The 27,208-nt window shown below is 37.3% G+C and overlaps 7 protein-coding genes across 9 annotated transcripts; 4 read left to right on the top strand and 3 right to left on the bottom strand.

Annotated features, from left to right (window-relative positions):
• Nucleotides 1-261: 261 nt before the first annotated feature.
• LOC111466403 ((+)-neomenthol dehydrogenase-like) lies at nucleotides 262-3,023 on the top strand. Its single transcript, XM_023111040.1, has 4 exons — nucleotides 262-389; nucleotides 471-729; nucleotides 1,590-1,775; nucleotides 2,535-3,023. Exons 1-4 carry the CDS (start codon nucleotides 334-336, stop codon nucleotides 2,928-2,930), a joined length of 897 nt encoding a protein of 298 aa, XP_022966808.1. The 5' UTR covers nucleotides 262-333; the 3' UTR covers nucleotides 2,931-3,023.
• Nucleotides 3,024-4,566: 1,543 nt separating this feature from the next.
• On the bottom strand, nucleotides 4,567-6,497 carry LOC111466410 (protein FAM136A-like). The gene is made up of 3 exons (XM_023111047.1): nucleotides 6,275-6,497; nucleotides 5,957-6,094; nucleotides 4,567-4,991 (listed from the first exon to the last, which is right to left on the bottom strand). Exons 1-3 carry the CDS (start codon nucleotides 6,401-6,403, stop codon nucleotides 4,806-4,808), a joined length of 453 nt encoding a protein of 150 aa, XP_022966815.1. The 5' UTR covers nucleotides 6,404-6,497; the 3' UTR covers nucleotides 4,567-4,805.
• Nucleotides 6,498-6,589: 92 nt separating this feature from the next.
• On the top strand, nucleotides 6,590-8,172 carry LOC111466398 (shewanella-like protein phosphatase 2). Its single transcript, XM_023111034.1, has one exon. It carries the CDS (start codon nucleotides 6,631-6,633, stop codon nucleotides 7,864-7,866), a length of 1,236 nt encoding a protein of 411 aa, XP_022966802.1. The 5' UTR covers nucleotides 6,590-6,630; the 3' UTR covers nucleotides 7,867-8,172.
• A 151-nt stretch (nucleotides 8,173-8,323) lies between these two features.
• Nucleotides 8,324-10,280, bottom strand: LOC111466402 (probable serine/threonine-protein kinase CST). Its single transcript, XM_023111039.1, has 5 exons — nucleotides 9,993-10,280; nucleotides 9,767-9,911; nucleotides 9,565-9,692; nucleotides 9,341-9,449; nucleotides 8,324-9,127 (listed from the first exon to the last, which is right to left on the bottom strand). Exons 1-5 carry the CDS (start codon nucleotides 10,260-10,262, stop codon nucleotides 8,733-8,735), a joined length of 1,047 nt encoding a protein of 348 aa, XP_022966807.1. The 5' UTR covers nucleotides 10,263-10,280; the 3' UTR covers nucleotides 8,324-8,732.
• On the top strand, nucleotides 10,218-14,257 carry LOC111466396 (4-coumarate--CoA ligase-like 1). The gene is made up of 8 exons (XM_023111031.1): nucleotides 10,218-10,334; nucleotides 10,429-10,514; nucleotides 11,515-12,156; nucleotides 12,237-12,818; nucleotides 13,019-13,217; nucleotides 13,297-13,442; nucleotides 13,582-13,649; nucleotides 13,750-14,257. Exons 3-8 carry the CDS (start codon nucleotides 11,566-11,568, stop codon nucleotides 13,982-13,984), a joined length of 1,821 nt encoding a protein of 606 aa, XP_022966799.1. The 5' UTR covers nucleotides 10,218-10,334; nucleotides 10,429-10,514; nucleotides 11,515-11,565; the 3' UTR covers nucleotides 13,985-14,257.
• Nucleotides 14,258-16,235: 1,978 nt separating this feature from the next.
• LOC111466397 (squamosa promoter-binding-like protein 12) lies at nucleotides 16,236-20,707 on the top strand. 2 transcript variants are annotated; one of them, XM_023111033.1, is made up of 5 exons: nucleotides 16,236-16,333; nucleotides 18,075-18,734; nucleotides 18,934-19,070; nucleotides 19,324-19,584; nucleotides 20,031-20,707. In XM_023111033.1, the coding sequence occupies exons 2-5, from the start codon at nucleotides 18,115-18,117 to the stop codon at nucleotides 20,333-20,335; spliced, it is 1,323 nt and encodes a 440-aa protein (XP_022966801.1). In that variant the 5' UTR covers nucleotides 16,236-16,333; nucleotides 18,075-18,114; the 3' UTR covers nucleotides 20,336-20,707. The 2 variants fall into 2 exon arrangements, with proteins under 2 accessions (XP_022966801.1, XP_022966800.1); XM_023111032.1 differs by having other exon boundaries at nucleotides 19,321-19,584.
• A 1,909-nt stretch (nucleotides 20,708-22,616) lies between these two features.
• LOC111466404 (ranBP2-type zinc finger protein At1g67325-like) lies at nucleotides 22,617-26,855 on the bottom strand. 2 transcript variants are annotated; one of them, XM_023111041.1, is made up of 10 exons: nucleotides 26,698-26,855; nucleotides 26,222-26,267; nucleotides 25,858-25,973; nucleotides 24,869-25,142; nucleotides 24,616-24,686; nucleotides 23,916-23,967; nucleotides 23,718-23,827; nucleotides 23,478-23,502; nucleotides 23,221-23,375; nucleotides 22,617-22,969 (listed from the first exon to the last, which is right to left on the bottom strand). In XM_023111041.1, exons 1-10 carry the CDS (start codon nucleotides 26,704-26,706, stop codon nucleotides 22,967-22,969), a joined length of 861 nt encoding a protein of 286 aa, XP_022966809.1. In that variant the 5' UTR covers nucleotides 26,707-26,855; the 3' UTR covers nucleotides 22,617-22,966. The 2 variants fall into 2 exon arrangements, with proteins under 2 accessions (XP_022966809.1, XP_022966810.1); XM_023111042.1 differs by having other exon boundaries at nucleotides 23,484-23,502.
• Between the last annotated feature and the right edge of the window lie 353 nt (nucleotides 26,856-27,208).

The following is a 27,208-nucleotide window of genomic DNA, read 5'->3' as shown; positions in this document are numbered from 1 at the left end:
AACCGATATTAGTGATATATTATAACAATTTTATAAGATTTTAGTTATTAATGTAATATATATCAATGTAATTTTTTAAAATAATTGAAAAAAATAGTGTAACGGGAGAATCCAATATGAAATTAGAGGGTTAGATTATGAATTCTATTCAATTTGATCGAGGAGAGGTGGGTCCCACTATCTCACACCTCTCACGTTACTAATTTTATATTCAAGTCTTTCTTCAGTTTCCCACCCTGCTTGTTCGCATTTCCCATCTCTATTTATATATTCCCCTCATCACTTCCCAATTTCAATGCCCGATTATTCCAGATTCCCTCACCTCTTTCCGCCATGGATTCCAAGGAATTCGACCTCTCTTCCGCCTCCTCTTCTCCCTTCTCCGACAGGTAATTCATTGATTAACCTCCGTCGCCGATCTCTGTTCATCTCTATTCATCTATTTCCTCCGCCGTCGTGTTTTCTTGCAGATGGTGGTCCAATAACACAGTAGCGGTCGTCACCGGCGCCAATAAGGGCATCGGATTTGCCCTAGTTAGAAGATTAGCGCAAATGGAACTCACCGTCATATTAACCACTAGAAATGAAGGAAGAGGACTCAAGGCCGTTGAATCGCTGCGAAACGAAGGCCTCAACGTTCGGTTCCGCCGCCTCGATGTCTCCGATCCTGCCTCCATCAACGCCTTCGCCGCCTGGTTCGTCGCCAATTTTCCCGCCCTCGATATTCTTGTAAGTCATTAATTATGAGTACAATATCATATGAATTGAATCTATTAAAATATCATCATTATAAAATTACTAGCCCAATAGGTTCGAACACTTTCGAATAAGAATCATGACTGTCCATAATGGTATGATATGTTCTCATAATTTTTTATTTGACCTTACTCAAAATGTCTCATAATGTTAATGTATTCTTTACCTATAAATCTAGGATCATTTCTAAATTAACTAATGTGGGACTCTCTCTCAACAATTCTCCCATTGAAGAGTATGCTATAGAGCCTCTCTTGAGATCTATAGAGCTTTCGAACAACCTTCTCTTAATCGAGGCTCGATTTCTTCTCTAGAGTTCTCGAACAATATACACCATTTATTCAACACTCACTTTTAACTACACTTTCGAGGCTCATAATTTATTTGTTTAACATTTAAGAATTATATTAACATGGTTAAGTTAAGGATAGACGTTGATATCATCTTAGAAATCATGACTCTTCACAATGGTATGATATTATTCATTTTAAGCATAAGCTTTCATGCTTTTGCTTTGGGCTTCTCCAAAAGATCTCGTACCAATGGAGATTAATTCTTTATTTATAAGTTCATGATCAATGTAGAACTCCCTCCTAACGATCTTCTCCCGATCTAAATATTTTAGGAAAAAAATTTAAATATAAGAAAAAATTGAAAAGGATATATATATGACATAGTCCTCCATTCCTCCCATGTTCCCATTGTGTCGTAGAGTCTCTTTCTTTATTTATTTCCACTTGAACTTGCCAACAAAGGTAATTAATAAGTCAAGCAGTTTGACCATTCCAACTTGGAAAAGTCTTAATAATTGATAATGATTTTTACCCTGCCAGGTTAACAACGCTGCCGTATCCTTCAACGACATTGACCACAACTCCGTGGAAAACGCTGAAACAGTAATAAAAACCAACTTTTACGGCGCCAAATTGCTCACCCAGGCTCTGCTACCTCTTTTCCGCTCTTCTTCTTCTTCTAGAAGCCGAATTCTCAATATCACCTCGAGGCTCGGAACCATCGATGTAAGCCTTATGAAAAGAAACTTTCTCGATCTATTTTGTTGAGAATTGTTGAGAGGAAGTCTACATTTACTAATTTAGGAAATAATCATGAGTTTATATGTAAGGAGTATCTCTATTGCTAGGAAGTCTTCTCGGAAAGCCCAAAACAAAGTCATGAGAGCTTATACTCAAGTGGACAATATCATATTATTGTGGAGAGTCGTTGATTCCTAACATGGTATCAGAGTCGTGCCCTTAACTTAGTCATGTCAATAGAATCCTCAAGTGTCAAACAAAAGGTGTACTTTGTTCGAAGACTCCAGAGAAAGAGTCGAGCCTCGATTAAGGAGAGGTTGTTCGAGGACTCCCATATTCACTGCCTTTTGGGAAGCCCAAAGCAAAGCCGGCAAAATCAAGAGAACTTATGCTCAAAATTGACAATATCATATTATTATAAAAAGTCGTGATTTTTAATATGCTTAACTTAGTTATGTCAATAGAATTTTTAAATATCGAACAAAGAAGTTGTGAGCCTCGGAGGTGTAGTCAAAAGTGACTAAAGTATTGAACAAAAAGTGCAGTTTGTTCGAGGACTCTAAAGAAAGAGTCGAACCTCAATCAAAGGGAGACTGTTCGAGGGCTCTATAGGGTTCGGGAGAGGTTCTATAGTGTATTTTGTTCGAGAGCAGGATTGTTAGGAGAGAGTCCTACTGTCAAAGTGCACAATATAATATCAATATAATATATTGTGATTTATAATTAATAAATGAAAATTTTCAGAAGGTGAAGAACGAGAAAGTGAAGGAGATTCTGCAGAGCGAAGATCTGGCGGAGGAGGACATCGACGGCGTGGTGGATGCTTTTCTGCAGGACGTGAAGAGAGGGACGTGGAAGAAGAAAGGGTGGCCGGCGCTGTGGACGGACTATGCGGTGTCGAAGCTGGCGCTGAACGCTTACACGAGAGTCTTGGCCAAGCGGAGTAGGAGTGTGAGTGTGAACAGCTTTTGCCCAGGCTTTACACAGACCTCAATGACGGGTGGGAAGGGGACACATACTGCCGATGCCGCCGCCGTTGTCGGAGCGAGGCTGGCGTTGCTGCCGCCTCATCGGTTACCAACTGGGCAGTTCTTCTCTTGGGGGCCTAATTATGATACCCCTAGAAACTCCAAATTATAGCTCAAATTGGTCGATTTATATATTCCTCCTTTTGGAGTTTGTTTTGTTTTGATTTTGGTCTAATATTTTGTTTGGCCCAACAAAAAAGAAAAAAGTAATAGGACTAATTTTGAAATAAATAAAATTATTATCATCCTCCTATTTTTTTAATATAAAAGAGTACGATAAAAATCAAAATTACTAAATTTTACGGGATGCCTCGATCGGACTCAAATAGATGGATGTCCGAAGTATCCAAATAATAAAGAGGTTGATTCTTGATAAGCATGTTCCATGAAGCATCAAATATTAAATAGATATTGTACTTTTACTACTTTTACTCCTAAAGCTCTACTTCAACTTAAGAAATTAGATAGATTGGTACTATTAGCTAACTATACCCACTACAACTAAACTGAATCAGATTAACCGATATTCCAAACAAAACATAAAAAATTTCACCTAAACTCAAGATTTTATTAGAGATCCTCCTAACATTTTGTATAACTTGAAATGTTGGGAGAGAAGAAGAGTCCCACACCCGTTAATTAAGGAGTTGATCATGAATTTATAGGTAAAGAATACATCTCCATTGAAATGAGGTCTTAGATTTTTAAATTTATTTAACAATCAATCTTATTACTTATACTTATCCTCAAATAAATGATTTAATAAAATTATAAAAAATCACTCATACATAGGTAGTACAATAATCAAAATGGAAAATTAATTATACACCATATATTTCAAAAATCAGATATAATTACTCCCAACATAAAATACATCTATTTATTTTTATTTTTTCTCACTCACTTCATAAATTATTTGAAAAGAATTAAAAGATAATAAAAAAATTATCCAAAAAAAATTGTAAGAAAAGGAAAACCACAAGCAACACACACAGTAAGAAAGGACAAGAAATATAAATAGACAAAAGAAGACATGGAAATAATATTAAGCACAAATAATCTAACAAAAACAAAAAAGAGAATTATACTAAAAAAACAACCAAATAAAAAAAAAATAGGAGGAAATATAAGTCAAGCCTGAAAAAAGAAGGAAATTACAAAATGGCATAGAATTAGGTTAGATAAATAACTCTTCATGGTATGATATTGTCTACTTAAAGCATAAACTCTAATTATTTCGCTTTGAGCTTCCCCAAAAGGTCTCATACCAATAGAAAGAAAGAGTATTATTTGATTATAAACTCATAAACTCATAATCATGGACTCGTTGTTTGCTTACTGGCTTCATATAATTCAGAAAAGACTAGTTTTCTAGAAGCCTCTTGTTCATCTCTCTCATCAAAAGGTACTATTCGATAATGTTTATCTAGCAAACTCCCCGCTAACCCGAGTGAGCACTCAAATATCTGTCCTACATTCATTCGTGAGGGGACTCCTAATGGATTGAAAACCATATCAACGGTCTTCCATTTTGCAAATAAGGCATATCTTCTCTAGGCAAAATTTTTGAAACAATACCTTTATTTCCATGTCTTCCCGCTACCTTATCGCCTACTTTGATTTCACGTTTCTGTGAAATATATACACGAATCCAAATAAATGGTATTTAATTTGAGTTTCTGTACGGCACACACTTCGAGATCCTGAATGCAGCAATCCATGAAATGGCTATAAAAATTCACGAAGGGTTAGAACAAAGTCATTCCACATTGTTATTCATTCAAAATCGTATACAATGGGTCAGAATATCCTGTCGTTCAAGTCAGGGATGAGCTTCAGCTAGCGCCCATATTCCCTGGGAAAGTTCATAATCGAGGTCAATGAATTGAAAGTACAAAAAATATAAACGATAATTGGGGTTGCAATAGGCATAGCCAGTGTGAAGGATCCTATTAAAATGAGCAAAATGAAGCCTTACAAACTCTCATTAAACTTGATTCCTGATATTGAAGGAAGCTTTTAATTTATTAGCTAGGTGTGGAAGCGTATTCAAACTTTCTTGTATTGATGAATCCACGCATGACTCCAATTCATATACGCTGTTAGTTTTCTGCTGAAGCTTAGCTGCTTCGAACTTGTCCTGGCACACCATTAGTGACCTGTTCAATCTTTCCTGCATTCACCATACAAAAATACAACCTTTCCTTTATTAGATGATCATAACATTAGATCATGTTTGTTGCCAATATATTAACATGGTCATGAAACACTGCTTCTAAATGTCCAACCTATAGCATCAGAGTCCGTAGGGACCCACCTCGAATACGGTAGCAAATCCCGGTTAAAATAGGGATTGGGAGGGAATAGGAAGAGGTTTCTCGCCGTTAGCAAATAGAGTCGAGGATGGAGATCACCAACCCCATCTCGTCCTTAGCAAATATATATATAAAAGTGAGGCAGGGCGGTTGAAGACGATTTTTCCTTGTGAACTTATAGGATGTTTCACCTAAAACTTATATTAGAAAATATTATTCATTAAAGGAAAATTTTGAACTATATATATATGGGAAAAAATTCTACCCGATGCATGCAAAAAATAAATGAAAATTTTAACGGAGATGAAATATGAAATCTGAGGCAAAGATAGGGATGGGAAGCCCTAGCACCCGCCTTGTTTATAACGGACATGCAATTCCCATATGAGTAACGGCATTATTCATTCAATGTGAATTCAAACTTCAGTTCGCGACTAAATAATGCTCAAATATATAGCTGATCTCTGCAAACGATGATAAGAAACTTTGTCTATTTCTCGAATTGAATGGTTTTAAAATGGTGTTATATGCGCAGGATGAGGTCTTGAAAAAAAATCATGGTCATCCTCACAAGGACAAAACCATAACATTCCGAGTGATGTGGTGAATTCCATTTCAAAACCAGAACAAAGCTGGTTTGAGTTTGGTTTGAAGCATTTCGAGCCATATCTTTATGTTAATTAAGAGTTAAGATCAACACATGAAGTTAGATGACTCGAGAAATCAAATAACAGGTCGTTTGAAAGGGAAAGCATTCTAATGGGGGAGAGCATGGAGGGAAAAAAGAGAAAATAAGGACAAGGCGATGGATAATAACACGTACTTGAAACTTGGCCATCTCATTCTCAACATGTTGCTGCGCTTTGACAACTGGAACACTACAATTCTCAACGCAATTACTAATCTCTTCCTGCTTTCTTCTCCTATCAAAGCACTCATAGGCACATTTGAAATACGCTTGCTGCAGTCAAGATCAAGAATCACGAAAACAATCAACAGTCATCAAGTAAAAGAAACCACAAATGATGAAAATGAAGATCCGGAAGAGAAGGAAATCATCAATAAATGCATTGATGGAGAAAAACAGTAAACAACAAACAGAAACCGGACTTCGAAGATCAAAAACCACGAAGAGGCAAACCTGAAGGGTAAAATTGACGTGGTCTTGAATAGGACCGAGTTGAGCCTGCGCAGCCATGTTCACTTCGTTCAACTTTTGCCTCATTCTCTCAGAAACAACTTGTTCTTCCATGGCTGCTATGTGATTCATCTTCCTTCCAAGCTCCAGAAAACGCTCACAACAGAGAAGATCCGCTAGGGTTTAGGGTTTTTTGCTTTCATCTGAGTTCTCATAAAGCATGGTCTTTTATACTTTGGGCCCGGCCCATATGAACCCGGCCCACATCTTTTCCCCCTTTCTCTTTGATCTCTCTTTCGCGCTAAATACATAACGATCGATCTTTTCTTACGGCGGAAAAGAAACGAACGAAGCATCGAATGCCAATGGACTATTCGAAAGAGGCGATATGTAGAGACGTTCCGAATCTTCTCTCCTCTTTCGTTGACTCGTTCGTCGACTTCTCCGTCAGCGGCGGTCTCTTCTTACCGCCGGACAGTCCTGCTCCCGATTCCGCTTCTCAAACCGCGCCTTCCCTTCGTAACCATAAGCCCGAGCCGTCATCGTCTTCGCAGCTTCATACATGGTTACCCTCTCCGGAGCGGCTAATTGCGGTGGGAGACCTTCATGGCGACCTTTCAAAGTCAAAGGAAGCACTGAGACTTGCTGGATTGATCGATGGCTCTGGAAAGTGGATTGGAGGATCCACCACCATGGTTCAGATCGGTGATGTCCTAGACCGCGGCGGCGATGAGCTTAAGATCCTGTATTTTCTCGAGAAACTTAAACGAGAAGCAGCCAAGGATGGTGGTATGATTATCTCTATGAATGGAAACCACGAAATCATGAACGTCGAGGGTGATTTTAGGTACGTGACTAAGGAAGGGTTGGAGGAATTTAGGGTTTGGGGGGACTGGTTTTCCATTGGGAACAAGATGAAGGCTCTCTGCGTTGGTTTAGAAATTCCCAAAGATCCATTTCAAGGAATTCCTACGGCATTCCGTGGTGTTAAGGAAGAGTTTCATTCCGGATTTCGTGCTAGAATTGCCGCTTTGCACCCCAATGGTCCCATTTCAGGCCGATTCCTGTCCCAAAATACGACCGTACTTGTCGTCGGAGAGTCGGTGTTCGTTCACGGTGGGCTTCTGCCGGGACACGTGGAATATGGGTTGGAACGGATTAACGAAGAGGTGAGAGATTGGATTAAAGGGTTGTCAGGCAAATTCGCACCGGACTATTGTCGTCGGAGCAATGCCGTTGTTTGGCTGAGGAAATTTTCCGATGAATCGGCGACGAAATGCGATTGTTCATTGTTAAGGCATGTGCTCGATACGATCCCGGGGGCAAAGAGAATGATAATGGGTCACACAATTCAGACGGCGGGGATCAATGGCGTCTGTAATAACCAAGCTATTCGAATTGATGTTGGCATGTCAAAGGGCTGCACCAATGGCTTTCCCGAAGTTTTGGAGTTTAATGGGAACTCTCCCCCACGTATATTGACATCAAATCCGCATTTGAAAAAGCCTATGAACTCTCTGAATATTGATAGCAAGGAGGGGCTCGGGCAGTTGCTTCATGAACAAGGACCTAAACAAGTGGAGGTTAAGGCTTAGGAACAAGAGACTGCACCTGTCCATCAAACAATAAAAACTTCACAGATACTTGGTTTCGAGTCTATTCTCTATCCGACATGAACTGATTCGAGTTCATTGGTGTAAGTTAGATTATTCAATGGGCTCTGCAGTCTTCACATTGATAAGTTATTGATCATTCATTGGTAAATATGATTAAATTGTGATATGTTGTTGTAGACTTCTAATGAGGCCTTTGGATTCGATTATTGGCTCGCCATTGTGTACTGTAACATTTCCTTGTCGCTGACATTAAGGAGTAGCTTATGAATGTTATTTTTTAAATTATATATCAATATTGAGTGTCCTGTTTAAAAGAAGATTAAAAATGTTATATAGTTTTGCTATTCTTGACTCTCTGGACTTTTGTTTGAGATCTTCTGTGCAAATGTGTACCGTGACGTTGGCGAGCTCTTCTTCTAGTCTTAGTTAGTTATTCCCTTTTTAAGCTGGACTATTAGTCTCTCCTGACCGAACATAGTAGATTTAGGGCTTGTCTTGAACGTATTGTTATAGATATTGTCATTTGTATTTGACGATTGGGCAGAATGGTGGGATGGAATGTACGTCTGATGAATATGAACCATATCGTTCCAGGAAAGAATAGTTGTTTTTGTTTCGATTTTGTAGGTAGCTAATGTGGAAAGCTGTGTCTTCAGTGCAAGATTGAACACAGAAACAGTGTCAATTATGTAATTATGGACATGAATCATGAGGGATCTGGGCTTGCAGCTCTCGTGTTAGACAACATTCTACGTTGGTAAGAAAGAGCTGAGAACTAGGGAGTCCTAACTGCTATATAGCTCCATGACTATCTGCCTAACCTTTGACTAGTAAAAATGATGACTTCATATGCCCATGGCACTGCTAGGGGACTTTCTTTCCTTTTTTCTGGGTCGGGTATCAGAAAGACGTTGAGTAACTTGCAGCCCCTCGAGACGTTGAAGTATTTGCTTGATGCTCGGACGGTTTCTTGGGAAGAATTCTATACTGTGTATTGCTAGCTCAGTGAGTTCGACTCCCTCTTCAACGGTGTAACCCCAGTCTTTTTGCAAGGTTTCGTGGACCAATGAGCCATTTGGTCTGTACTCATTCTTTGCCCAATTGCTCACTAAGCTGTTCACAACCCGGTGATGATTTTCCCTTTCTAGTTTCTCAGGTTCATAATCTCTCTTGGCTATAAGTCCCAGCAGAATTTCCCCCAAGGAAAAGATATCAGTGCTCATTTTCCCCTGACTCCCACCTGAAATGCAAGGAACAAAACTTCATCTTTTGGCCGAGGAAGCCGAGTATTAAGAAATTCAAGCTAGTTTACTTTATATAAACTCGTGTTTACCAGTTGGATTGTTTGTGATGCCTATTTAACAAGTATGTCGAACTTTTTTAACCGATTCCTTGGAGATTATTCATACTGAAAGCTAAGCATTTGGACATTTGAAACGTATTGTTAAGTTACCTCTTGTAGACAGATGAAAGTAGCTAGAAGGATTTTGTGCAAAGTTATTGAGGTCAGCCCCCGCCCCGTTGCTAATCACCTCCAACCCGCACAGTTTCGGCTTGCATTCCTGTTAAAATAAACAGGTTAACAATGTTGAAGCTGCATAGACTGGAACATACAGATTTATGAGGTAACAGTAGCTTTTATTCATTGTTCAAAGACTATAAAGCAACTATTCTGACCCAATCTAGCAGTATATTTGATGCTCTAAACTTGATGGGCAGGCTTTGCTTTTCCTGACTGTGAATGAAATCCAAAAGCCGAGCCAGTTCGAGGATTACTTCAACTCTTTGGAGCCAATTAAGATCATCTGCCAAAAGAAAGAAAAAAACTGGTCAGAGCTTCAAAGACAATGGTTTTATGGCTCATGAACATGTAAGTTACCTCTTGCCACTAGATTTTGCAAGGAACCCAATGGATCGAAATCATAAACGACGCCCTTCACTTCATCTTCACAGCAATAACCAATCAATTTCGCCAAACTGCGATGGCCATTTAGAGACGAGTGCGTAGATAGCTTCACTTCTTCCTGAAAAGACAAAATTTCAAGCTTCGAAAACACAGCCATGTCTGCTAATGAAGGTTAGAAACTTAAAATCTGAGTACTCACTCGAACCAAGAACTCATTGGTTATTGCGTTGTCGAATTCTGGCTTTTGATCCCATATTTTCACTGTCAGGTTTCGAGCTTCTGTTCCCGTTGACCAAGCTGCTCGGAGCTGCCCTCTGTAAAATCTGCAGGACTGAGTGATTCCGATCAGGCTGTTGCCGTGGAAATTGCTGGTAAGTGTTTTCAAGTCCTCTGATGTAAAGATTAAGACATTCCCATTTGCAGAATCCGCTGCACGGTGGAGATTGAAGGAACTCTGCATCTCCGCCATGGAAACAAAGCAAAATTTGGGAGTTGCAGAGGCGTTGACTTTCAAGGATAAACCAGATTTCTTTGCTTCGCCGTAAGAATATGTTCAATATTAATAATATTATTAAAGAAAGATGAGTTGTGTTCACTTTCACTTGCAATTTCCTTTGCCAATGGACTTTTTTCAGGAGGAAGCCGTACGAAGAGTTGTTCAGCTTTGACCAGCTTAAATTACTATCACATTTCGCCAGGATTTGTTTTCTATTACAAGAAAGTAAGTAAATCTCTAACGACTTTCCTTCTACGTCAAATGACATAACCCTTTAGAGGACCGTCTGTCTCTCTCTTTGTCGTGTCAAATTTGAATTGAATAGGGAAACGAAAAGTTAAGGAAGTTTCCCATGAAAACAAGACTCGCCCTGTAACAACCCAAGCCTACCGCTAGCCGATATTGTACTCTTTGGGCTTTCCTTTATGGGCTTCCCCTCAGTTTTTAAAACGCATCTGATAGGGAGAGACTTCCACACCCTTATAAAGGGTGTTTCATTCTCCTCCCCATCTGATGTGGGATCTCACATTTCACCTTTCTTCGGGGCCCAACATCCTCGCTGGCATTCGTTCCCTTCTCCAATCGATGTGGGACCCCCCAATCCACCCCCTTTGGGGCCTAGCGTCCTTGCTGGCACCCCGCCTCGTGTCCACCCCCTTCGGGGCTCAACCTCCTCGCTGGCACATCGTTCGGTGTCTGGCTTTAATACCGTTTGTAACAGCCCAAGCCCACCACTTGCAGATATTGTCCTCTTTGGGCTTTTCCTTTTGGGCTTCCCCTCAACGTGGGACCCCCCTAATCCACTCCCCTTTGGGTCCCAACGTCTTTGCTGGCACACCGTCTTGTGTCCACCCCCTTCAGGACTTAGCCTCCTCGTTGGCGCATCGCCCGATGTCTACCTCTGATACCATTTATAACAACTAAAACCCACTACTAGCATATATTGTCCTCTTTGGGCTTTCCAAGGTTTTTAAAACGTGTCTACTAAGGAGAGGTTTCCACACACTCTTATAAAGAGTGTTTCGTTCTCCTCCCCAACTAATGTTGGATCTCACACGTCCCATACAAGGAATTCTTGAACAATGAAATTTTATTTGGTTCATTAAATTTTAGAACAGGCTAGCTTCTGTTGATAAGTTCTGTACAGTTTTATGTGAAAGTAGGAAGATTCCAAACCATTGTTTGTTAGTTCAGAAATGGGGAATTGTCTAAATGCTTTCTGCAGCTGAACCCGTGACCAGCTTTGTTTAGAAAGGGAGTTTATAGGTCTGCCTTAATGAGTGGCATGAATCAACAACATCCCACCAAAAAAAGGCTCATGCCAATCTCACCCTCAGTAGCTCTACAAATTTCTCATCCACAAAGCATGATACAAGCTTTCTCAGCTCCTCCTTTAAGAAGAGGGAGACGCTCATCGATGTCTGCAGCAAACAACAACTCCACCATGGCTACTTGCATTCGGGATTCGGCAGAAGACGAGGAACACATTTTCCGTAGCCAACTTCCCGAGGTCCAAGTGCCTGATGATATCACATTGCCGGAGTTTGTACTTCAGAATGCTGAATTATATGCTGATAATGTGGCATTTGTGGAAGCTGTGAGTGGAAAGGCATACACTTATCGTGAAGTTGTGAGAGACACGAGTAGGTTCGCTAAGGCCTTGAGCTCTCTGAGGTTGAAGAAGGGGCAGATCGTTATTGTCGTTCTACCCAACGTTGCTGAATATGCCATTGTTGCTTTAGGGATAATGGCTGCTGGAGGCGTGTTTTCTGGTGTGAATCCAGCAGCTCACATATCCGAAATCAAAAAGCAGGTGGAGGTAGCAGACGCTAAACTCGTCGTTACAAACAGCTCAAGCTTTGAAAAGGTAAAACCGAAACTGTTGTTATCGATCATATTATTTCGAATTCAACTTTACTTGCTTACTATCTAATTGATTGATAACAGGTAAAGGAATTAAAGCTTCCAGTGATCGTAGTAGGGGAGGAACTGATTGAAGGTTCCATGAACTGGCACAAACTGCTCGAAGCCGCGGACCGAGCAGGCAACAATTTCGTCAAAGAAGATATCAAGCAGACTGATTTATGTGCCCTTCCTTTCTCATCAGGCACTACAGGAGTTTCCAAAGGTGTAATGCTAACTCATCGAAATCTAGTGGCGAACTTGTGTTCTACGCTCTCCGGCATACCACAAGAAATGGTGGGCAAGGTCACGACGTTAGGCCTCATTCCGTTCTTCCACATTTACGGGATTACCGGAATATGTTGTGCCACACTTCGAAACAAGGGAAAAGTTGTGGTGATGGGAAGATTTGATCTTAGAACCTTCATCAATGCCCTGATAACACAGGAGGTCACATTTGCTCCAATTGTTCCTCCTATCATCTTGGCCTTGGTTAAGAATCCTATTGTGAAGGAATTCGATCTAAGCAGTCTCAAACTTCAGGCTATCATGACTGCAGCTGCTCCCCTCGCACCGGAACTTCAAACGTCCTTCGAGAAGAAGTTCCCGGGCGTGGATGTTCAAGAGGTAATTAAGTTACTACTCAAGTAGATGGATTCTAAGAACTCTCGATTCTTATTCATTCCTTCAAATTATCAAGCCATAACATGTAGTCCACCTTCCTGTTTTCTGCATATCGAAAACGAACCGAGCTCCACCTTTCATTCTAGAGCTGATTCACAGGGTCGTCCTACCTATGCTAACTAAATGTCATTGATCGACAACAGGCATATGGGCTAACCGAGCACAGCTGCATCACTCTCAACTATGGAAACATAGGCAAAGACAATCTCGCTGCAAAGAAAAACACGGTTGGTCGCATTCTTCCTAATCTAGAAGTCAAATTCATCGACCCCGACAGCGGTAGGTCTCTGCCGAAGAACACGCCTGGGGAAATCTGTGTAAGAAGCCAGTGTGTGATGCAAGGTACATAATATGGACTGATGCAGAAAATCCATCTGAGATCTCTAATTATATGCTATTGTTGAATCTTTCCTTGTTTCAGGCTACTACAATAATGAAGAGGAGACTTCAAGGACCATCGACAACAAAGGCTGGATGCACACGGGCGACATCGGATACATTGACGACGATGGCGATGTGTTTATTGTGGATCGTATTAAAGAGTTGATTAAGTACAAAGGCTTTCAAGTAAAGACACTACGTAACCTATTTCAACTTGATCAATTGCTTCATAAAACGAAGCTCGAGAACAGAAAAAAAGTAGAATTCGAATGGTTATCAAACGAGACCTATATAAAGGTAACGAACGCCTTTGATTTCTCTACAGGTTGCTCCAGCCGAGTTAGAGGCAATCCTCCTTACTCATCCCTCGATTGAAGATGCAGCCGTAGTTCCGTAAGCTTCGCTTCCCTTTACATTATTTCTATTTAAATGATTCTGAAACAAATCGAACCCAAAATGGTTAAAACAACGTTACGCTGCATCGGTATTTCAGGCTGCCAGACAAAGAAGCCGGTGAGATCCCAGCAGCAAGTATTGTAATGGCTCCAAATGCAAAAGAAACCGAAGACGAAATAATCAAATACGTCGCCTCAAACGTTGCACATTACAAGAAAGTTAGGCTCGTTCATTTTGTCGAAACGATCCCAAAATCGCCATCTGGGAAAGTCATGAGGAGGTTGATCAAAGAGAAGATGATCGAAAAGATTCGAGCCGAGACGGCCTCTTGATCCGTGGCTGTGATGGCTATATTTTGTTTTGAATCCTCCATTGCAATGGGCAGTGAAGCTCACATGTTTATCTGGTCTTTTTCTTTCCCTTTCTCAAGTTCCTAGTTTGGCTGTTCTGCTAGGCCTGAATGCAAGTTGTTGTTTTAATAATATGAAGCTTATATTTTAATTTCTATTTTTCAATAAATAAGTTTATTTTTCTTTTTCTTAAGATTCTCAACCTGTAATTAATTTCCAGCAATTATTGTTTCAACCCGACAGACTCATATGATAGTGTCTACCGAGTGATAAAGTATTTGTTAATGGTAATATCTAATTGCAATTAATTATAATGTTAAATTGATAAATAATAATAATAATAAAAATAACTCTAAATTTTGTATTTTATTTCAAGGAAATTCTAAAATTGTAACCCAGAAACGCAGTACTTCGAAACTTGACAAAGTCATTATCAATATTTGTATTGGTTAAATGTTCAATTTGGCTTCGTCTTTTGTGATGATTAAATGAGATCGGAAATAAATCCCGACCACAAACGTCTTTTGTCGAAAGACTATACAAATCTCGGCCACAAACGTTTTTTGTCGAAAGACTACGTGAAAATCAAATTCGTTGATAAATATAATTCAGATCTTAAATTGACACGTTTTTATTAGAAATCCAAGCATCATATTTGTTATTTCTAAGTTTAAAATAATTCTGTTCGTAGAATTGCATCTGAACCATTCGATCAAGTTTTGATCAAAGTTCGATTATAGAGTAACTCAATTTAGAATAATGTTTCCAAATCTTTTTCTAAATCTATAGGTAATCTAATTCTAGTCTGGAATTGCATCCGATCCATTCAATGAAGCCTTGATCAAGTTCGATTGTGGAGTGACTCAATTTAGAACAAGATTTCCAAATCTTGCTTCTAAATTTTCGATCTTGAAAGGTAATATAATTCTAGTCTTATCTCTTAGTTATTCGAATTTTGTAAATTAATTTGATTCAAGGGTTCTTGCTAAAACTTGTATCGTTCGATTAAGGATTAGGGTTGACTTATCAATACTCTCGAACTTTTAATAGTGCTCCAAAAATACTCTTAAATTTTGCACACGAGGCATTACAAATTATATTAAAGTAGGACGATAGATGGGGCTCGGAGATGAACTAAGGTAGAGTTGGTAGGCATGTGCCCCGTGAGTAAAGAACTAATAAATCATATATGAATAACTTAAACTATATTTAAATAAGAGTGATCACGAGAATGTGTTTAAGGGTGAATAAAAATAAAATAGAACTCGTTTTTTTAATATATCTATCAAAATTACAATTTTTTAAAAATTATTTAATTATATAATTAAACAGGTGTATTATTAGTATAATGTTATTAATATTTTTTTTTACAAAAATGCCAATTAATTTCTAATATTAAACTCAAATAATTATTTATCTATTTTGGTTATCATAATATCCCACGACTCCAGCCCATCTCACAAATTTTTTGGATCTAATTATTTTGGATCTATTTCCATGTTATTATTCTTTTTAAATTAAACAAATAAATATTACTTTTATATTTTATTATTTACTTTTTTTTATTAATATTTTCAAAATTCAATAAAGTTTTTTTTTTTTTTTTAAATAGTAGCTTTAAACAGTTCAAATATATTTTTTTAAAAAAATATAAAATAGATAGCAAAAAAATGATAAAAAAAAATAAACATAGAAAAACAAAAACAAAAATTTGCATCAAATTAAATTAGTTTTTTAAATTTAATTTCGCAATAATTTAGTTACTATAATTTAAAATTTTGTAATAATTATTTTTTTTAACTTTGAAATTTAATTCTTATATTTAAAAACTTATAACAATTTAATTGTTAACGTTGTAATTAGTACCTAATCAATTTATTAATCTACCTATTTAAAAAAATATATCATTAAATTTTAATAATATTGACTAAATTATAATATATTAAATTTAGAGGAATAAATTATTAAGAAATTAAATATTTTTTAACCTTTATATTTTTATGTCACAATAATATTTTTGTATATATAAAATAATAAAATAAAATATTATAATAAAATCCCAGAGTGACCGATCCCTTCCAATTATAGCTAAAAACAAATTAAAATATATTTTTAGTAATAAAATATGGAAGCGTGTGTGACTTGGATATGAACCCATTGTGGGCTGGGCTTGGACCCGGCCCAAAACGCGTGGCTTTATCGTTGGTATAAATACCGATTCAGTAATAGAGTGGCGGGTGAGCTTTTGAGGAGGTGAACGTGCAGTCCTCCACCATAACACGTCCTCCTCTGAACACTGAAGTCTACCAAATTTTTCTGCCGACGCACTCGGTAAGCTCTGAAAATCTCTTTGTTATTTTTGCTTTGTGCTATTTGTTATTTTTGCTTTGTGCTATTTGTTATTTTTGCTTTGTGCATTGGAAGAAAACTAATGAAGCTGGATCGAGTTTACTGTTTTCATCATGTTTCCGCTGAGGTTCTTCCGATTCAGTTTTTTTGTGAATTTTTAGTTGGAAGAAAACTAATGAAGCTGGATCGAGTTTACTGTTTTCATCATGTTTCTGCTGAGGTTCTTCCGATTCAGTTTTTTTGTGAATTTTTAGTGTGTTATCAGATGTTAGTTTTGTTTTGAATTTGAATGAATCTAATTTTTTTTTTTTTTTTTCTAGATTTCGCTTAGTTATAGATAGTATTTACTCGGTGGAGAGATTAGAATGCTTTGGAAATGATTGAATATGTGAGTTTCTCCGTTTGTTTGTCGGTGGTATGGATGGAGTGACTTCGCTGGTGACGAGGTTTTAATGAACAGGAAGATATTATATCTGCTGCTGCGGCTGTTGTTGTTGAATTTGTTGTTTCGTTTTGGATATATTTATTTAAATCTAGAAATATAGCTAGCTTGAGATCGTACATTCAATGTCGATTGCAGAACCATGTGTGTTCTACTCATCATCCCTCCTTTAGTTTCTCTCCAGTTATTTTGAGCACTACTGCTTCCGAAATCGTAAGAATACCCAGTTTCCTTCGAACCTTTATGGTTTTTCTATAGTTAATTGCTCCAGGACTAAAAGATAGAGATGAAGAAGACGCTTAAATTCTAAAACCTGTACCAGAGCCTAGGAAGGGGACGCTAAACCGTCTGGATTCTACAAATTTAGCAATTTATTTTACACTGAGAAATACAAAGGAACGTGGTCGATTTGGATTGGTACTTGGCAGTCGTGATAACTTGAGGTCGAAATTTTCTAGCTTCACTTCCATTGTTAGGCCATAATGTATCAATTGTCTCGTCTTTTATCATGTGGACTTGTTGATCCAGAAATTTTCACGAATTTATTTGGAACAAAAGAAATTCTGTTCTCATGTTTTCAATTATATGAGGTAATAGTCGGCCTTTGCCACAACTGAATTATGTAGACACTCAAGAAAGTGAACCCGATTACAATCTGTGCTTCCCTTAGATAGTTCTGAGGGTACACAGAGCAAGGAAGTATCTCTGTCTGAGGTGAGTTTTGTATGACTTTTTAAGCAATTAAAGCTAAAAGGTAAGCGGTTGAAGAACTGTGACACGTTCGAAGGAAAGGTTTAGTGCTTTGAAATTTAAGAACACCATTCTCTGATAAGGAATAAAAAGTACTGTTAACTACTGCGGTTGCTTGTAACCGCACCTGGTTGGGCTTTAGAATAAAGTTAAAATACATGAAAGGAAATGTACTCTGAGATAACATCTTTCTGCTTTTGTGCCTTCCTTACTGTGGTCTCCTTGGATGAGGTCGACAACTGTATTGATCCCTGCACATTTGAGAGAGGAATATCTCAAACTTCTTTTTTTTGTATATGATCTCAAAGAAAGAAATTGTTCAAATTCAGTTATGCTTCTTCTTGATTGCCTGATTTAAGTCTTGCTCTTTCATACCTTTTTTCAGCTGTAGTATCTGTTTTTGTTAGTAAATTAACTATGACCACCAATTCTTGTGATGCAATTGAATGTTCAATACACTGTTTATGATTTTTGTGACCAAATAGATTTCTCCAAAATGCTGGTCAATGCTGATTTATAATTCTCTGATAGGAATAAGGTGCATGAGACATTTCCCAGCCATTTGTAGTTGATGGAGTGGAATGCAAGACCTTCTTTACAATGGGACTGGGAGAACTTAACGGTACTTAATCCAAGAATTTCCGGACATGGGGATATATTACATCCAGCTAATTTTGAAAATAAACATGGAATAAATGTTGGATCTTCCAATTCAGTTGGGGACGCCAGAATTACTGGTGGTCCTTTTTTTGAGTTAGGGAAAACTTCTCCAAAAAACTCTCAGCCAGTTTCCCAAAATTCATTGTCGATTGAGAAAAGTCGAACAACCAAATTCACGCTTGAGGGATTTGAGCCAACTTTAGAAGATATTGACAATAAATACGAATTTGTTGAGACTTCAATTTGCTCCTGTGAACAAATGCTCAGTCTGAAGCTTGGTAAGCAGGCATACTTCGAAAATACTAGTGCTGGAAATATTAAAAAGCCATCTGTTCCCTTGATGGAATCCCAAGCTACTCGAAAGAGGTGCCAGAATACACCATCCTCTCACTGCCAAGTTGAAGGTTGTAACATAGATCTTTCAAATGCTAAGGATTACTATCGCAAACATAGAGTTTGTGAAAGCCATTCCAAATCTCCCAAGGTCATCATTGGAGGCATAGAGCGTCGGTTTTGCCAACAATGTAGTAGGTAAACTCCTGGACATATTTAAATTTTTGCACATAGTTTATGGGTCAAAAAGTATTTTCTTACCGAGTGATATATACCTCTTTATCCATTAGCTCTTTGATCTGCTTTGTATCTTGAATATTTCTGACCACTATATGTTTCCGAAATTAGCCATTATTTAAATCCAATGTGAACAAATATTATCTATGCATTGTCAAAGGTTTCATGGCGTATCTGATTTTGATGAGAAGAAACGAAGCTGCCGTAGGCGTCTTTCTAATCATAATGCTCGACGTCGTAAGCCACAGTCAAAAGTGATCAGTCTGAACCCAGCAAGGCTATCTTCTTGGGATTTTGGTATGTCATTTTCACAAAGAACAGTTTTCATGTTACAAGCTTTCAAGTCCGCAACCGAATGATGGTTGTAACTTCTTTATTGCTCATGTTTGGAATCCTGAATTAGCGTCCATTTAACTGAGCTGGTAGTTAGCAGCCCGACTCCCTTATATAGTTCAAGTAGTGGATATCTTCCCGGAGATCATTTTATATTTCTATATAATTCATTATTCACCAGCATATTGATCATCCGTTTATATTGTGACCTCTGTAGAGAGGCGACAGATCGACGTTTTCTCAGACAAATTATCGCTCATCTATCCTATATCTCATACAAACTCAGCATGGGAATCTGAGTTGAACTCCAGACACCCACAATATGGCCAGTATGCATTAAAGTCGGGACAAGCATGTGGTTCGACAGGGAAGCTTAACATATCCGGGAATGAGATGCGATGCGTGCATGCTATGCCTTATCACAACACCAGTAAGCTCGTGACCTTCAAGGGACCTGCAATCAGGGTTCTTGATGCAGGTTCGTTTCACCCCTTTATACAAAGGAACATGTTCTGTGTTTTTATTCTGCTATTCCATAATGATTTGGTTCCTAGGTTGTTAACGAACTCGAGGTCGATAGTGTGTCCTCCGATTCCATATGAATTGGAAACATGCCAAGTAATGTTCCACAAATGTCATTTCATAACAATTCCTTTTATGCGTGCATCATTTCTTTATTTCACTTTAGAATAAGTAATAGTTTCAATTTACATGCATAGACGTGATCATATTCAATGAAAACAGCCCGACAAGTTTAGATTCAACCGACCCAAACCCAATCTACGAACTATGAATTTGTTTTTGCCCACTAAAAGATATGATGTTTATATCCAATTCTTGACGTTTGTTTGTACAGAAATGAAATTTGCAATTGTTTATAGGTTTTTAGAAGGATATTTGATTTCTCTTCTGTTCTGAATACAGCACAGGATCTTCAACGTGCTCTCTCTCTTCTGTCAACTGATATAAAGGGTCCATATGAGGCAAATCTCATTTCATCTGACAGCCCTAATCGTCTTGGTAACCCTGATTATGCTAACCAAACCGCCACATCGCAGTCGCCAATGGATCTCGGAATTCTTAGTCTGCCCTTTGCTTCAGTTGATTCAGGATGGCCCATTGAATCGCAGGTGCAAGTCCACCATCCGAGCATTGAAGGCAATGGTTTGTTACAAGACTTGCAGCTCTTCAAAACACCATGCGAGATTGGGATGTTTTCTAACAGTTAAGGTCAGCCAACTTACTCTTTCCCCACGATTTTTCATGGTTTCTATTTGAATGAATTGAAGAGTTTGATGTTCCTGGAAGATGCATGTAAACTAAAACGAACACTCCTTTTCTTGCATTTTCACTGATAATTCTCCTGTGCTGATGACCATTTAAAATCATATCCATGAGACCAAAATTCCCCACTAACGACTTTCCATTTATTCTTTTGTTAGAGAAATAGATCGTAGAATTGGATTCTGTTAGAGAAAGAACATCGATTTAGACTAAGCATATTGCAGATTTATTTCGTTGTTATTTTTCATGACCCCAATTGAAAATGCCCTTTGTTTTGGTTTGTTTTCTTAAAAAAAAACCAGCTAAAAATGTTTTTTTTTTTATAGTATAGTGATGTGTTGTTTGAGAGAGAAAAGTCGGATAAAATGTTGGGAGACAAGGTCAGAGAGATTAAACAGTAAAGGATGGATAAGACCGGGATGGGCAAGCTATAGAGGAAGAAAGGAATCTTCACAGGATTTCAAAGGATTAGAAAAGGGAGAATTTTGAAGAGATGAGGTTATATAGATAGTTTCATTAAAATAATGGATTTTATAATATTATAACGAAATACAGAAAATACTGGTTTTATAATTGAGGAATACTTTTTCCATTGGTGTGAAGTCTTTTGAAAAAATCCAAAGTAAAATCATAAGAGTTTATGGTCAAAGTGGACAATATCATACCTATGGAGCGTGATGGTAGACTTGTATAGTAATCAACAAGAGACTTTGTGGCATACTTCAATAATCCCTCCAGGACAATTAAAATAGTTTTGACTCTTAAAATAGTTTTAATCCAAAGACAAATGTAAATAAAAAGGTTATTTGTTACTAAAATTACATTTTAAAACATTAAGTTCTAAAAAACGATTAGTCAAAATAAAACGAAGTTTGGTTTTAAAAAACAATTTATTAAGTACCTAAATGTAAATTTACTTTCTTATTGACAATAAGAAATTGTTTGAAAGATGCTGTGTACTTTGCGAGGACAAAAGGGAACTTATAAGGTGATGCCTAAATGCTGGCCCCATTTTCAACTACTCTTCATGCCTTTGAATTTTATTCTATTTTACATTTTTTAGTTTAAAAATAAAAATAAAAAATAAAAATAAAAAACTTCACCATGATGACGAGTCATATTAGGGAAAAACATGGAGCCAAAAAGCAAAAGGAAACAAAAGGTGAATCTATAAGAAAATTTAAGTAGTTTTTAGAATATAAATAGAACAAGGTTATTATAAATGATGGAACTTCTACACCTATACTTACCCTCATTTGAAGCAGCATTTCAGTCTAACCTCCACCTATATCGCTACTTATGGGTCAACTTTAGGAACTACCTAATTCTAGAAAGTATTTTCTAAAACAGGGTTATCCTAAATTAATGACAAAGGGTCAAATTTTAGCCAAATGACCGAAGAATATGTAAGATCTAGTTATTAGATGAATACAACTCTCATTATAAGCTCTAATGGCTTTTCTTTGGGCTTACCCAAAAAGCTTCCCACAATAGTATGATATTGTCTACTTTGAGCATAAACTCTCATGACTATGTTTTGAGCTTCTCCAAAAAGCCTCATACTAATGGAGATAGTATTTTTAAGACTCCATTATTCCTAAAGCTAAATTCTTCCTTGATGATATATTTATGTAATGCAAACCGGGGTTGGTTTATATAACGTACCAGGACCACGCAATAATCCATAATTAGCACCAAACCCTAAGAAAGGAATAATAAAACTACCTAAGTGGATAAGGTGAATACCAACTACTTCAAACAGTTGGATAACCAGATCGCCCTGCCACGACACTGCATGAACATGCGTGAGGTTCCTCAATAAATTAATGAACAATAATGGCATGGAAAGACAAATAATAAATGAGATGTGAATAATGATGACAGAAATGACCCGAAAGACATTGCATCCTAACCAACATTAGTAAATGGTACACAAAGTCACGTCCCCAAGACTCCATTTGGTAAGGCTGCATTTACTTTTTTTGACGACCATGCACGCACGCACGCACGCAACATGCTAACCATAATTTATTGACCATAATAATGTGATGTGACACCACCAATAAGGGTCATAAATACCATGAATGACCCCAGCGATTTGTCAGATGAGGCAATGGACTGAACCCAAAATCTTAGTCCAACCCAAAAGAAAACCCTATCTAATGCATCTTTGGGATCCTGTCCTAGGAAAGGATCCGTTTGGCATACCCAACAGAAGAAAGACAATTAAGAGATCAAACCGGAACCCAAAAGGGTAGAGTCTAGTCTACTCGCAACATGTTTAGTGCACAAGTTAACAGGCCCACTAGACTAAATAAGTGAATTCAAGAAAGTAAATGTGTTCCTAAAATATCAGAAACCAACCATTAAATCTTATGCCAGATCAATCCGGTTGGTGATTGAAAAGACCAGGAACTAAATTGAGTTAATACAACATGACACGGATCAAGAGAGGTAGACTGACTTGACAACGGCTGCAACATGAGGACGACAAGACTGACTTTCAGACACCCATATTGAGCAACGCTGGAAGATAACTCTGGACCTTCTCAACCCCCTCAAACATGTTCTAGAACTCACTGGAACAGTACACAATGACAAATTAATGCGTGGAAGGGAAAACAAAATTACAAAAAGAAATGTGGGGTATACTCAAGGAAAGTACCACTACCACTGATAATTTACCAAAAGGGTTCCCCTTTTCTGGTGGTTCAAAAATTATCTTGTTAATCAAATTATATGGAATCCACTTCATAATGCATATATATCTCAAGAAAAGCACATGCAATTCCGAACACCATATAAAGATACAGAAACTCACACAACAGACCTGTTCATTGTCTTCATCCTGTGCCGGTGATGGGGATTTCTCCGACTCCGCTGGCTTGTCGGCTCCACAATTTTGTCTATTGCATTTGGTTCGGAATGGATAGTTTATGTTGTTACATTTCTCACACTTCCAGCTACCCTCCGGCGTCTTTTGTTCTGGAAGGCATTATAAACAAGAACATTAGAAATCATGAAGCATATACCGAAGTTTGAAAAGGAAACCACTTCTATTGGAACAGGCCCATATATTGAACTTACTAGAACCTTTATCATTTTTGGGACCCTGCATTTCAAAAATAAATGAAAAGGTTAGACTTGCAAGTGAAGTTAAGCGAACTCATTTTGTAAGGAAGTTGTGCGCGACAGAAACAGACGAAAGAAATTCAACATTCACCACCAATTGAAAAGGAGATGTTTGCTACCAACGTTTAGATAAGTAATTGCAGCATAAAAGCACATAGGAAAATCATTCACTCTTAAGAAAATAACTTAACAGACCTGTGACCCAGGCTTTGGCGTGTTGCATTTCCTCATGTTACAGACGGTTCTAAATGAGAAATTGATGTTTCCGCATTTGGGGCATGGCCAATCGTTGTCACGAGTAGCGTCTGGAGGAGCATAAGTAAGAAACTAGATTAGAAAAGGTTTTCATCGTAATTGGTCAAAGGACAGAACATAACAAAGCAAGTAAGAAACCTGCACCCTTCTTCTGCGACATGTCATCTGGAAAAAAACTTGGCCTTGGACCCTGGTACATTTACTTGCTCATAAATTTTACACAAAAAGTGACAGATGACAGAAAGGAAATATATGTGAAACTCAATCAAGAACAACACTAGTAGACATACAGGACAGATTCAGTTGCAACTCATAGCTGTAGGGGTAAGTCTTTATTCGTAAAAGTCTTAATATCCGAACTATAAATCTTAAGGCTTTAACATTCATTTCAATAGGAAAGATATTTCTCTTCAACATTCAAGCATTGAAATTCTTTCTTTTCTTTCTTTGTTTTTTTTTTTTTTTTTTTTTTTTTTTTTTTTTTTTTTTTTTTTTTTTTTTTTTTTTTTTTTTTGAAAAAAAACCATCACTAACATTCTTCTTTTAATATTCTTTGTGATACATCAATTGATGTATTGTTATAACAAATATTCAAAACTAAGGTGAAAATGTAATTCGATATGATGTGATTCTTTTTTAATTTCTTATCTTCAGAAAACAAAGATTTAATAATTCATTTTCTCAACTTCCATGGAATCTAATCGTCAATACCTCTATGGATGCTTGAATATTGTCCTTTGAGGGGGGGTTCTAGCTAAGCTAAGAGTACACCAAACCTAAAACTCTAAAAAGAAAAACTGCTGAGCGACTGGGAAATAATTTCCATCAAAAGACCTACCATGGTCCCAGGGCCCATGGGCAAAGCAATGCCATAGCGATCCATTATGGGTGGCATACCATATACTGCACCTGAAAAGAAGAACAAAACAAGATAAACAGAGGACCGATCAGCACAGCACTCACTTCGCATAGAGTACTCGTGAAGGCAGAAAAATGAATTTCAAGTTAATAATCTTGTTAGACAGAGCATTATGATGTCTTCATAAACAAGAATCACAAACAAAGGTGAGCATAATAGTAACATAACATACTATTTCCCATCAAAGATCCACTAGAATAAGGAGCAGGCCCAGATAGGTGCAAAGGTCTGTAGGGGCTGCCTGCAGAAAATCGGCTGCCGTAGTTGTAATGATATGCTGATCCCCCAGAAAATGGCACATCATAGGGAGGTATAGATGAACCGTTGAATATAGAAGAACCATAAGGTGGTACGCCAGGATACATTGAAGAGGGTGCACCAGAACCCATGTAAGGGGCAGAATAGGAGTAGCCCTGTGGAGCATGAACAGGCTTGGCAGCAGATTTCTGGAGAGAGAAAAGCTTAAGAAGGTTATTTGTTTTGTCAAGAGAACGTGTAGTTCAACTTTGTGAGTGTCGGTGGTGTGTTAATAAACAAACTTTTCTTTTATGAAAGAAACTTATGAGAAGTGTACGGGAACTGGCCAATGGATGTTACAAGAACTGGAAAACAAGGAGGAAAAAAAAATCATAATCACTGGAGTACTTGAAGAGAATACACCAAGAAAACTTACACCTACTATGTTCAATAAAGTACCATCTCATGAAGCTCAAGTAGTTAATAGTCACTTGTGCCTTGTGAGAAAATGTACATCCTAAAATCATAACTACAAAAAAAAAAATGAAGATAGCATAATTATCACAACCTAAAAATGCAAAACATAATTACCACCTAAAACTGAAAAATACAAACAAATTAACTCCAGATACGCCGCACTAAAAATGAAAAGTAAACATGAGATAACAAGATTGCTAGAAATAAAATGTTTCTTCTCAACAAACGGAAAAGGTTGTGAAGTTTTTAATTACAGATTGTGTATAAAAAAATTTGATAAACGTCTCCTCTTGCTCGTTATGCAGATGGATACAAAACAAAGCACTGAAATGAACACAGAGGGAAAACATACTAGAGCATTTAAATCCAAGAGACAACAAAATTAGGTTTTTCAAATTAACAAACGTGATAATTTAAGTTTCCTTGGGGGAATCATTCACGTCTTACAGAATTATGATCAGCCGGACGTGGTTGAGTGCAATTGCGCATATTGCAAGTTGTTCTAAATGAAAAATTGACGTTTCCACAACTAGGACACGTCCAGTCATCTTCCCTTCGGCTACCTACAAACAAATAAAATAATAACAATTATTAGAGAGAGGGAGATAGGAAGAAGACGTTCGTCAAATTTCTGGAAATCTCTCCAGATTCAAATATCAATAAATCTAACTTCGTTAATCGGTATGCCATATGTATTCACTCAAAAAATCTAATGAGAAAATTTACAAATGCAACGTAGTTGTAAAAAAATGCATGATCAAATACGAAGCTGTAACTGAATTACAAAGGAAACTATGACACCTAAACATACCATCGGTTCTAGCACGTTTGGCAGCAGAGGAATTCCTGCTATCAACCTGTACAAGACAATGGAGATAAGAGAAATTAAATAATTTTATTCACAACTAATGGATGCATCAATTCAAAACCAAGAGAAATAGTATGAGAATTTCCAACTCTAAATTCTACAGCAGCATCGCGCAATTACTGTCAGAATCCGATACATAACAATCGTACGGATAAACAAAGAAAAAAAAAACAAACAAAATGTGCAGATATCGAACAGAACCTAAGTATCATACAGACTATAAAATTGACCAATGTCATTCAAATTCAATAACTTCAGGAATACGGCGGTGTAATTAAGCTTCCATACATCAACAACAAGTAACTAACAAAGATTTTCTAGGGTTTAAGGAAGCAAGAAGTCGATTTTCTTTTCTTTTTTTTTTTTGTATAAAACAAAACAACAAACGATTGACGAGACAATTAAGTGAATGAACGAACCTGAGACATATTGCGACCAATCAGAAAGACGAGGAGAGGGAGATCTTGTTCTTGGACTCGGAATAGCTGCGCGTATCTATTTTTCTCTCGGGAACGGCAATGCCCGTCGGGTATACGTGACGAACGCCGTTCTATAGAATGAGCACGATTGGGCTGCCCGAATTCCTTTCTTCATTATATACTGCAAGATAAATGGACCGCAGTACGACCCATTTAGCTTCTTTTTTTTTTAATGACATTTATCGTTGCAAATTAATAAAAATATTAAATTAGTATTAGCCTCAAAATATTTCTAAATTTTTAAAAAATTTAATAATATTCTTAAAATTTTAAAATAGTTTATACTTTAATTCAAATTTATCTTCTAACTTTTAAAATTTTTTTAACTTACTATTTAAAAATACTCTTAAACCTAAAAGAATTTATTAATAAATTTGAATTAATATGAACTACGACCAAAGAATTTTCATATCTCAAGCTTCAATTACAAGGACGAGAGCCAAGAAACTAC

The sequence above is a fragment of the Cucurbita maxima genome, unplaced genomic scaffold (assembly GCF_002738345.1).
Source record: "Cucurbita maxima cultivar Rimu unplaced genomic scaffold, Cmax_1.0 Cma_Scf00031, whole genome shotgun sequence".
Lineage (NCBI taxonomy): Eukaryota > Viridiplantae > Streptophyta > Magnoliopsida > Cucurbitales > Cucurbitaceae > Cucurbita > Cucurbita maxima.
Note: the sequence above shows the minus strand (reverse complement) of the source record. Positions and strands in the feature narration are given on the sequence as shown.